The following is an 11,688-nucleotide window of genomic DNA, read 5'->3' as shown; positions in this document are numbered from 1 at the left end:
CTAAAACTGGGAATCACTATGATCCCACGGATAACACTTTTAACTTCACTGAGCAAGAATGAATACAACATCTTCAGGGTTTCACTCTTCAATAAAATTATTACTTAGTGTTAGGTCAGTCTCTAAACATTATTCTAAATTGAGTGTGTTTATTGTGGAGGCTAATAAACATGTAGCTACTTTAAGAACCACACCATTGATTTTTCTAGATCTTTGCAGAAGCCTTTTTGATGGCGCTGTTGCTACTGGTATTAGTAGATGGGGGCCTAGCTCTAAAAATAATAGGATTACTGATTTAAATGATGACTTGGAGATTCTTGGTGGCAATGATATCCATAGTCAGTCACAGGCTAATTCACCATTTTCGGGCATACACTTGAACTCTAATTCAACATTTCAAGGTACCACACAGTCAAATGTCTCAGATACACAAGATGAAGGAGAAAGACCAAGGAAAAAAAATAAAAGCTCATCAAAACCATCCAAAAGTTCACAACTTGAAGATAAAATGGCCAGTGCACTAGACCTTATGATTTAAAATAATAGTGGACCGTCTCTTCAGGAGTGCAAAGAAAAATTAAACAAAATTGGCTGGGAATCAACTAATCCATTACGCCAGATGGCCCTTGGTATCTTCTGTGAAAGTGCAACTTATAGGACACAATGGATGCTCCTTGAGGAAGATGAAATAAAATCTTGGGTTAAGATGGTTTCCTCTAAATTAGGATTTAAAGTTTAGTTTTTTGTGGTTATCGAGTAAACTATTTCTAAATTAGGTTTCAAACTCGAATGTTAAAGTTGTTTGGATTTTGTGATTTATTTGATTCTTGCGGTGAACATTGTAGCTAAGACTATGAATTCAGTAATTTTATATTTTAGTTAAATTTCTTAGTAGTGAATATTGATATGGTTCTCAGTACAATGAAATCCAGTTTACATTTTTTAATCATTCACTATTATTTTCTGTAGGTTGAATATGGAGACTATGGATCAACTTTTATGTGTCATGCTTGTGTATTATAATTTGAAAAAAATTCGCTCGAGGAATATACCAAGGTTAAAAGATAATACTTCAACTTTGGGCGGACATGCATATACACGTGAGTTGTTAAATGGTTCAAATACACAATGCCAAGAAATGATGCGACTCTCTCGTGTTGCATAATACAACTTTGTGACCTCTTTAAGCAGCGAAGTTGGGTTAAAGTTAGTCGAAATGCAACTGTTGAAGAGAAAATTGCTATTTTTTTGCATGTTATAAGGCATAATGATCGCTTTATAAAAGTGAAAAACAGATTTCAGCACTCCATAGAAACACTTCACAGGTATTTTCATGAGGTGTTGAATGGAATGATGGAGTTAGCCAAAGAAGTCATAGTCCCTACGCCATATGACCAAAATACCAGTAGATCAAAAAGACAGAAAAAGCTACTAAAAATATTTTCAGTAAGTTATTAAATGTCATTTAACTTATTTTATTACAAAGTAAATATAATGAATCAAGGTAGTAATAAAACATACATATATCCTTATATTACAGGGGGCAATTGGTGCATTAGATGGAACCCTTATTCATGCAATTGTTCCAGCTAGTCAACAAGCTCGCTACAGAGGACAAGGAAGGGGTGAATGCTATCAAAATGTACTAGGAATATGTGATTTCAATATGATATTCACATTTGTTTGGGTCAGATGGGAAGGGGTTGCACATGATTCAAGAATATTAACAGAAGTTGTAGCTGATATTGATTCCGGTTTTCCCCTACCACCCCAAAGTATGTATCTTTTTATATGCTTTGTAATATGTTTTTTAATAAGTATTCCGTATTAATAAAATCAAAATAAATTATTATATCAATTGCAGATAAATATTATCTTTGTGATGCTACATATGCAAATACTCATGGTTTTCTAACTCCATATAAAAACACAAGATATTGGCAAGCTGATTTCCGGGGACGGCGTGCTTTGACTAAGGAGGAAAAATTTAATCATGCTCATGCACAATTGAGAAATGTTATAGAGCGTGCATATGGTGTTTTGAAAGCACGATTTCCTATATTAAAGTAAATGCTTCCTTACACATTTTCGACGCAAAGAGATATTGTAATTGCATGTTTTGCAGTCCATAGTTTTATAAGGTTGCAAAAATTAGAAGATGAATTATTTGATCAATGTGATAACAATGTCTTGAGTGACAGTGATGAAGAAGAAAATGAAGAAATGGTAGAAGAGGCAGAAGATGAATCACAACGAACTTCACAAGGAACACAATTCATCAGTAGATTACGTGATCAAATTGCTTTGAAACTTTCATCGGGCTCATAAACTTTGTACTCCACTTCTGTTTTATTGTGACATGATAACTACTTGTTATAATTTAATATTTTTGTCCGTTAAAATTTGTTCAAATTAGATGTAATGTTTTTTTGAACAAAATGACATCCAGATAAGATAAATATTTTTAACAAACAATATTATTCATTCAGAATTCAGATTTTTGATTCTTTCAGATTATTCAGAAATATTATTCATTCAGAAATAAGATATTCAGAGTTGCCAAATGACCCCTTATATAACTTATAAACATTCATCTACTTATCACCTATAAGTCATTTATTCATTTTAAGTTATAAGCTATTTATTTTAAGATTTCCCAAACATGCACCTAATATTGCTTAGCTAAAAAAGAAAGACCATTGATATATATATATATATTATATCCATTTTTAAAATACAAAATTTGAATTGAAGTGAAGCCTTATAGCTAGAAAAGAATATAGAGGTTAATGATTCAATCAGTGCGGATAAACCCATAATATATTTTCTAAGAAGTCAATTCCTTCAAAGCTTCAACCGGGCTTTTTGAATTGAACTTAAAAAAGTCAGTTTCTGTAAAACAAGTATTAAAGCAAGTAGCAAGAACATTCTACCAAAAAATAGATACAGAGTGATGTAAAATGAATTTCAAGATTACAACATATATAGTCATTAGTGGTGTAACTAAACAGTGGATGTTAAATGGCAACCCTTTAAAATTCTTTATGATAACACCAAAAATTGATATGAAACTTGATAGAGTTTCATGACGGTGTGAGCACTGTATGATTCAAACTACCCAAATCTGATTGCAATAACATAAGATAAATGAACTTATTGAAGCGTCTACGAATGAAATTGTTATTGTGTATATAACGACCTTGTATGAATGATTTTTGATGTCAGGGCAAGAAAATATTGAATATCATCCTCGTCTGGTACAAGTCGAAATACCTTAAAGATGATCTTGTGCATCTATTCTTGGTGAACTGAAATATAAGGGCGAAAACAAAGTATGTAATGGGAAAATAATAAAGTACTTATCCATGATCGTTAAGGTCATTTTCAAACACTAGGCAAATCATGCTACAAGTTGAAGCAGCTTCAAGATCACTACTTATATACGCGGATCGATCTGTATCAAACCTGGATACATAATTGTCTTGAAAATAGTTATATACGTGGATCTATATCAAACCCAGGATACTAATAATTACTGTCTTACAGTAATATTCATAAAGATATGTATAAGGCTGGGTCGATTTTCTATACCAATCTTAGCCGTGGCCTCCAAAATACATTACTGCCCTACTTTAGGCCAACGAGTATACGAGTAAAGTAACAAAATTTTGAAAATATATCAATTCATGGTGTCTGCATTGCATTAGAGGACAACACAAAATACATATAATTCTTTTTTCTCTGTATGCACAACCTACATTTAAATAATGGACAATCATATAAGTAACATACGTACATTTCAGGGAGTGGTACTTACATTTCAAGATTAGTGCTACCACAGCTCAGGATTCTTGCTAGCGACAGAGTGCAAGTAATAAACAGTAAAGACTATTAGATATTGCATATGATAATCAAGATAAAGGAGATAGTGAGAGAAAGTGGTTTGCAATATAATTAGCAGAACAACAATACACACTCTGAGGACTACAGTCAGTCTCTCTGTCCTTATATTGCACTACTACCATGATACTATCCTAACAACCCGAGATAAGACCTGCATACCCTTTGACATGAGGACAAAAGTAGATAATGCTATATTGGAAGAGAACAAACCAATGGTCCCTATATGGTCCCTAACCAGCAAGTACTACCAATGCTAGACACTACCAGTTCAGCATACAAGCGTGACTGAGTTTATTCATAACAGTAAAATAAAAGCAGTACCTTCATTACTCCCCCTCAAGAGGTGCGGAGGTAGAGACCTGAGGCTCCAATCTTGCGAAGAAGTTGATTAGTGTTGTTTGACTGAGAGTGGCTTTATGCGTATATCCGCGAGCTGGGCATGAGATGGCACATGGGTTGTTGTGATTGCTCCTTCAATGATCTTGTCGCGTATGAAATGGCAATCAATTTCAATGTGTTTGGTGCGTTCGTGTAACACTGGATTTGCAACTATGGAAAGGGCAGCTTGGTTGTCACTCTTGATAATAGTAGGTGGCAGGTCCAGGAGTCCCATATCTTTGAGAAGGGAAGATAACCAAGTCACCTCGCAGCAAGTGAGTGCCATAGCACGATATTCGGTCCTCAGCTGTAGACCTGGAAACCATAGTCTGCTTCTTGGTTTTCCAAGATATTGGAGAATTTCCCAGTAAGACACATAATAACCTGTGGTCGACTTTCTTGTTGTTGGACAGCTTGCCCAGTCACTATCGCAATATATAGTGAGCTGGGCAGCAGAACTAGAAGCCAGGAGAATGCCTTGTGCTGGGTTATTCAATAAATATCATAAAATTCTTTTTGCAACCTGCATGTGAACAGATGTGGGCCTTTGCATGTATTGGGCCAAATTGTGAACTAGGAAATGCCAAGTCCCACCTGGTGATAGTCACATAAATTAGCTTTCCCAAGAGTCGCTGGTAAGGACTAGGATCAGGAAGAAGCTCCCCTTTATCCGGGGTCAGAGTAACATGAGGGTCCATTGGGAGTTTAAGTGGGCTTGCTCCCATCATTCCAAACTCCTTTAGCAAGTCCAATACATACTTCTTCTGGGACACAAAAAATCCAGCACTGCTTCTGTCAATTTCAAGGCCTAGGAAGTAATTCACTGGTCCTAGGTCTCTCATATGAAAATGCTTAGAAAGTTCAGCCTTCAAGTCATTGATAAACAATTCACTATTGCCTGAGATAAGCAAATCATCTACATAGATGAGCACTAGAGTAATAGCATCTCCCGTGACTTTTGAATACAAACTATAATCTGCTTTCGAATGGCGAAAACCGAGAGAAATGAGGGTGAGAGACAGTTTGTGATGCCATCGTCGGGATGCTTGGCGAAGTCCATATAACGCTTTCTTTAGACGACAAACAAGATGTTGCAAACTGCTCACTTCAGTGTATGCTACATGTGAAGAAACCCTGCTTCATATCCACTATAGCCTTTGGGCATGGCCATATATACCATTTCTTCTAGGTCTCCATTTAAGAAGGCATTTGAGACGTCTAATTGATGAACATCTCAGTTTTTCATGGCTGCCACAGCAAGCAAAGCCCGTACCGTTGTCATTTTCGCCACAGGTGCGAACGTCTCTACGTAATCAATTCCATATGTTTGCTTAAACCCTTGAATTACCAACCGTGCTTTGTATTTATCTATGCTGCCATCTGCCTTGAACTTGGTCTTAAAAATCCACTTACAACCAATGGATTTTCTATTTGGTGGCAACGATGTAACTTCCCATGTCTCATTTCTTTCAAGTGCATCAAGTTCTGCGTTTATGGCTTCAATCCAATGTGGGAATTTGATTGCTTGACTGGACTGCGTTGGGTCTTCTTCAGGAACAATAGCAGCCAAGAAGCAATGAAATTTTTTACTGATTGGTTGTGATGTTACTGCTGCAGCAGTCATTGTAGTCCCCAAAGTTACATTTGAAGTTGGAGTAACGAAATCCTTCATCCAATTGGGTGGCTTTAGCACTCTCGTGGACTTACATTGCACTTGTTGCTCTGTCTCATCATTTGTAGTTGGGGAAGGTTGCTCTTCCATAATCTCATTCGGAGGCTCTTCATGTTCATCTGAGATGTCATCTGCAAGTTCTTCATCCAATGTGTAGCTACTGATCATAGGCATAGAGACTGGAAGTGGTTTTATGTATGGCTTTTCAGTGTTTTTATTCAGGAAAAACACGTTCTCATGAAACTCCACATGCCTCGAAATGAAGATTTATCTTGTCTCTATGTTCAACAAACGATAGCCTTTTGTACCGTTTGGATAGCCGATGAAAACACATGGTATGCCCCTTAGAGCAAATTTATCAGATCCATGAGCAGTATTATATGCTATTGCCAGACATCCAAAGATCTTGAAGAAGTCATAATCTACCAACTCACCAGTTAGCTTTTCATATGGAACTGCAAATTTTAAAGCGGCATTTGGTAACCTATTTATGATGTATACCGCCGTAATGACACAATCTCCCCAAAATGACAATGAAAGGCCTGACTGGAATCGAAGAGCCCGTGCAGTTTCCAACACATGTCGATGCTTTCGTTCAGCTCTTGCATTCTGCTGGGGCGTATATGGGCACGAAGTTTGGTGCACCATTCCTTTTGTTGCAAAATGATCCTTGCACATTTTATCAGCAAATTCGAGTGTATTGTCCGAGCGAATCACTTGTATTTTGCATTTAAATTGTGTGCCCACATATTCCTCAAACTTTATTAAGGTGCTTGGATACTCAGACTTTCTTTCCAATAGATAAACCCAAGTCATTCTACTGTAATCATCTACTAATGTCAAGAAGAATTTGAATTTTCCTCTAGTTGACACTTTGTATGGACCCCATATATCAGTGTGGACTAACTCAAAAGCATTAACAGCATGTGAATTACTGAGAGGAAAAGTAAGCCTAGTCATTTTAGATGCAGGACATGTGAGACATACCTGTTTCTCCTTTTGTGCAATAAATGACTTTACTCTGTTAATGTGCTGCATTTTGGACACTGATGCGTGCCCAAGTCGTTGGTGCCATAAAGCAAACTGATCTGTGCTTTGACTTTTCCTTGCCTCTCCTTTTTCAGTCTTGTCATCAACAGTATAACCTGATTTCTGTCCTGTCATTGCCTTTCCAGGCCACACTTGTTTTCTCATTCTTCAGATAATACAACCCCTGCTTTAACTCTCCTTTACCAATGATGCCTTTTGTCACAGGATCAGTAATCACACAACTTCCAAGATGGAACGTTACATTGCATTTGATATCTTTTGACAATTTGTGAATGGATAATAAATTGTGTGTGAACTGTGGTACATGTAAGACATTAGTAAGTTTCATACCATTTGGAAACAGTACATCCCCAGTGTGGGTTATCAATGCACTATCTCCTGGTAGGTAAAGTGATTGTAAAAGTTGATGGTGCTCTCCTGACATTCACCATGTGTTTTAATGTTGAAGTCATATGATCTGACGCCTCCGAATCGATTATCCACTCAATTGTATCCATTACCTTGTTCTTGGTGCTGCATACCATCCCAGAAAATCCATAGTCTATCTCCTCGTCTGTGTCTGAATCTTTCACCCTAGAGTGCTCTGTTTGTGGTATTAGCTTTAAAATCTGATCAAGCTGTTGGGAAGTCATTGTTATGGTTTGATTGCTAACTCCTCCTTGAACGTTATTTTCCATCTCGGGACTGCTATTCTTGCTAGATGACCATCTTCCGGAGACCTGTTTTTGTCCTGGTTTGTACTTATAATGCCATCTTGGATATCCAATTGTCTCAAAGCATCTTTCATTAGTATGGCCTTTTCTCCCACAGACAGTGCACATCAAGCTCTTTCCTTCATTTCTTCTACTATACATGGCTAACATATCAGAGTCACCGGCCTCATTTTGTGATAATACTTCTTTCTGCGACTCTTCTTGTTGAATCATCGCACACGCCACTTTAACTGATGGTAATGGGCACATCATTAGTAACTGACTACGTTGTGCTCCATAAGTCTCGTCCAAACCATTTAAAAACTGGAATAACTTTGATTCTTCTTTTATGTCTTCTATTCCTCTTAACAACTTTGTAATTTCTGGTGTGACAACACCAACAGTGGGCAATATGTTCATCGAGTCTATCTCTTCCCACAGACTGCTTAAACTAGTGAAATAGTCACTTAATTTCATGCCATTTTGTTTCAAGCTAAAAATATCTTTATTTAACTTGTACTTCCTAGATCCATTTGTCAAAGAGAACCCAAGTTGTGTCCATATATCAGATGCATTATTAATAAATAACAGCAGAAGACTTGATATTATCAGATATATTATTGTGTATCCAGGATATTACCAAGTTGTTGCATGTGTCCCACTGACTAGCCTCCGTTGTATCTGTGGCGCTCCTTGCAATCGATCCATCAACGAAACCAAGCTTCCTTTTAGCTGATAGTTGTATCTCGAACGTTCTTTTCCACGCTCTATAATCCCCTGCACCTTGCAACTTTGGCACACTTATTGATAGTTGGCCCATCTGAAGGATGCATAAACAAGGGATTTTGTAGATCTGTAAATGTTAGCCTATTTGTAGCCATGAGTAAGCCTAGATAATGATAACAGGTGTGAGAATTTGATAACACACACAGATCTAGACTCAGAAAGACAAACACTCGACTACACACTGTATACTAGGCTTTTAAAATCTCACTATTTCAGAAAACTCTCCCTACTAATCAAGCTATCAAATGCTGCTCTGATACCATAAAGACTATTAGATATTGCATATGATAATCAAGATAATGGAGATAGTGAGAGAAAGTGGTTTGCAATATAATTAGCAGAACATCAATACACACTCTGAGGACTACAGCCAGTCTCTCTGTCCTTATACTGCACTACTACCATGATACTATCCTAACAACCTGAGATAAGACCTGCATACCCTTTGACATGGGGACAAAAGTAGATAATGCTACATTGGAAGAGAACAAACCAATGGTCCCTAACCAGCAAGTACTACCAATGCTAGACACTACCAGTTCAGCATACAAGCGTGACTGAGTTTATTCATAATAGTAAAATAAAAGCAGTAACTTCATTAAACAGCAATTAAACACATATAATTTAAAATGTAACTCTGTATGATGCAATGTCTCGAGAAGATATTATTAAAATTTTAGTTAAATGGCTTTAACGAAGAAATGTTACGAATGCTAGCAACTTGCTGCAGTAATGACCTGCTAAACTGTACAACCACAACCAGCTGAACTGCTGAAGAGTGCCAAACTGTGGAAGATGCTTTAACAAGCAACGTGTAAATGTAATTAACCCCAGTTGAGAAGCTCAAAGAGAGTCAAAGAGGGCCGAATAACAGTAACCGTGTCTCAATATCTTGAAGATGGACATGTTTTTTACTGGGGACTGTCCAGCACATTTCTATAATCGTTAAATTTCCATGTATCTTAGCTGATCAGTTATTCTATTGAAGCAATGATTTGAACAGGTTTATAGCACCCAGTTTCAGCTAATCGACTAAGGTACTCGAGGCCTCAAAGAATTTTTTTAATTTGTACAATATCTTCAGTTAAAACAAAACCATATCCTGTGAAAGGAAAATTATACATATATAAAGCTCATAGTAAAATTAATGAAAGATGCAGATTTGAAAGAATGCTAGATCTATGAGCAACATCCACCAGTTTTTACACGAGGATCTGAATCATGTTGTGGAACAACAATCGTGACTCCCTTGAGAGAACTAGACTTTGCATAGTCACCAGCGTTAGTGGTGAGGGACTTCTTGCTTGCTACTCGATAAATTTCTTCTAGACCAGTCAGGAATGCACTTTCAACATTGGTAGCCTCAAGGGCTGATGTCTCCATAAAATAGAGATTCTCTCGTTCTGCGAACTCCTGGGCGTCTTCGGTAGGTACTGCCCGAAGACTTCCCAAGTCACTTTTGTTGCCAATGAGCATTATCACGATGTTCTTGTCAGCGTGAGACCTTAATTCTTCCAGCCACCTCGCCATGTGGTCAAATGTTTGACGCTTTGTAATGTCATAGACTAACATTGCCCCAACTGCACCTCTGTAATATGCACTCGTTACTGCCCGGTACCTAGGATTAACATATATAAGATGTTCAGCAGCATGTACATTACATTAGAAATGTAAACTGGAATAAAGGACTAAATGTCTATATGAATTTTTGTCCTTTATAAGTGAACTGTTTAGCTAATTATCAACTGTTGGACGTCAAAACAACATAGGGACCGTAAGAACAATTCAAGACCTAATAACAGTGGCCGGTAAAAGAGCTTTACTAAAGATAAGCAACTTCAAATGTTCCATTGAATGAGTACTAGGATCGACTTTCAAGATGAAATAACACATTTTGTTTAATCAACGAGCACAAGCACTATGATTAGACGTTATTATAAATTTCATGTGCGAAGCAAATTGTAAGAAAACAAAGCAAAGGAAAAACAGAGACAAGGAATGAAAACACTATCCCCATATGTTAATTGAGGCTCTCATCACTCTTAATCAACAAAATCGCAGCCACTTCGATCACATCGGACTTCCAATAACTCTGACATTAAAATTTGAAGTTGAAACTAATTTTTCAGCGGGAAAAAAATTCGGATAGAATATCCCAAAATGTATCAGACTATCAGTCATTTAGTAACTGCACCATCGAAAATATACATAGGTTGTTCATCTTGAGACAACTTCTTGTATCAAAATTAAACATGTCATATTCTTACATAGACAAACGAAGTTGACAGAATTAAAATCAAGTCAAAGAAAAATCATTTTGGAAACTCAAATGTAAAAACTAGTATTATGATAATTGTTTGAAAAAATGAAGGAAGAAAAACACATGCATATACCTTTCTTGGCCAGCAGTGTCCCAAATTTGAGCTTTAACGGTTTTGTTATCAACAAGCAAGGTCTTGGTCTGAAATTCAACCCCAATCGTAGCTTTCGAATCTAGGCTAAACTCATTCCTCGCAAACCTTGCCAGGAGTTGAGATTTCCCAACTGCAGAGTCTCCAATCAATACAATCTTGAATACGTAATCGATTTTTGCATTCAAATCTCCGTAGAAATTAGACGACATTTTCTCCAAATTACCCCAACCAATTAAATTACCTCTCAAATCTCAGTAACTTGAAAAATATAATGCAGGATATTTTTTGTAAACAACCGGATAGATTGCCTATGTTATTTTATTTTTCTTCGATATCTACACATATACAAAAATATAATTTAAGCATACAAAACCTTTGTAGGGCTTGGTCGAATTTGTAATGCAGATTGGTTGGGATAACAACCGTGAAAATGTTGAAATTTAGGGTTAGGGTTTCTGATCGAAACCAAGACAATTGGCAATTGGAAATTTTTAGTGCTATATAGATTTGACAGAAAGGGAATGCGGCTGGGCAGAGAAATGTTCGGACAAGATTAACGGTAATTGCGCGGGGCTCTATTAACGGTATTCTCCATTATTTGTACTGTGATTTACAGAGCACTAAAAATCTTAATAAATATAATTGATTTTTATTAATTAATGCTATAAAATAATGATTCTGTTATGGATAATTATTATATGGATGACTTCTTCTATACCTATTAGTTTTTTCATTACCTAAACTCTTTAACTCTACCACCTTTAGACTTACCGACCTTTGGCTTTTTACCTGT

General features: G+C 36.6%; 2 protein-coding genes across 2 annotated transcripts; one reads left to right on the top strand and one right to left on the bottom strand.

The window, feature by feature from the left end:
* The first annotated feature begins 1,128 nt into the window (after positions 1-1,128).
* LOC141714415 (uncharacterized) lies at positions 1,129-2,328 on the top strand. The gene is made up of 4 exons (XM_074517935.1): positions 1,129-1,446; positions 1,541-1,775; positions 1,865-2,035; positions 2,126-2,328. Exons 1-4 carry the CDS (start codon positions 1,129-1,131, stop codon positions 2,326-2,328), a joined length of 927 nt encoding a protein of 308 aa, XP_074374036.1.
* A 7,194-nt stretch (positions 2,329-9,522) lies between these two features.
* Positions 9,523-11,452, bottom strand: LOC141712558 (ras-related protein RABA4d-like). Its single transcript, XM_074515544.1, has 2 exons — positions 10,875-11,452; positions 9,523-10,099 (listed from the first exon to the last, which is right to left on the bottom strand). The coding sequence occupies exons 1-2, from the start codon at positions 11,102-11,104 to the stop codon at positions 9,661-9,663; spliced, it is 669 nt and encodes a 222-aa protein (XP_074371645.1). The 5' UTR covers positions 11,105-11,452; the 3' UTR covers positions 9,523-9,660.
* Between the last annotated feature and the right edge of the window lie 236 nt (positions 11,453-11,688).

This window comes from Apium graveolens, chromosome 3 (genome assembly GCF_009905375.1).
Source record: "Apium graveolens cultivar Ventura chromosome 3, ASM990537v1, whole genome shotgun sequence".
In the NCBI taxonomy this organism is placed as follows: Eukaryota; Viridiplantae; Streptophyta; class Magnoliopsida; order Apiales; family Apiaceae; genus Apium; species Apium graveolens.
The sequence above is the reverse complement of the archived record's forward strand: the minus strand, read 5'-3'. Positions and strand labels throughout refer to the sequence as shown.

Excerpts from the sequence above, each read along its gene's own strand:
- LOC141714415 (XM_074517935.1), top strand. The coding sequence starts at position 1,129 with ATGCCAAGAAATGATGCGACTCTCTCGTGTTGCATAATACAACTTTGT. Across the intron at positions 1,447-1,540 it reads AGCTACTAAAAATATTTTCA|GGGGCAATTGGTGCATTAGA; the intron begins GTAAGTTATTAA and ends CTTATATTACAG. Across the intron at positions 1,776-1,864 it reads TTTTCCCCTACCACCCCAAA|ATAAATATTATCTTTGTGAT; the intron begins GTATGTATCTTT and ends TATCAATTGCAG.
- LOC141712558 (XM_074515544.1), bottom strand. The coding sequence starts at position 11,104 with ATGTCGTCTAATTTCTACGGAGATTTGAATGCAAAAATCGATTACGTA. Across the intron at positions 10,100-10,874 it reads GACACTGCTGGCCAAGAAAG|GTACCGGGCAGTAACGAGTG; the intron begins GTATATGCATGT and ends TGTTAATCCTAG.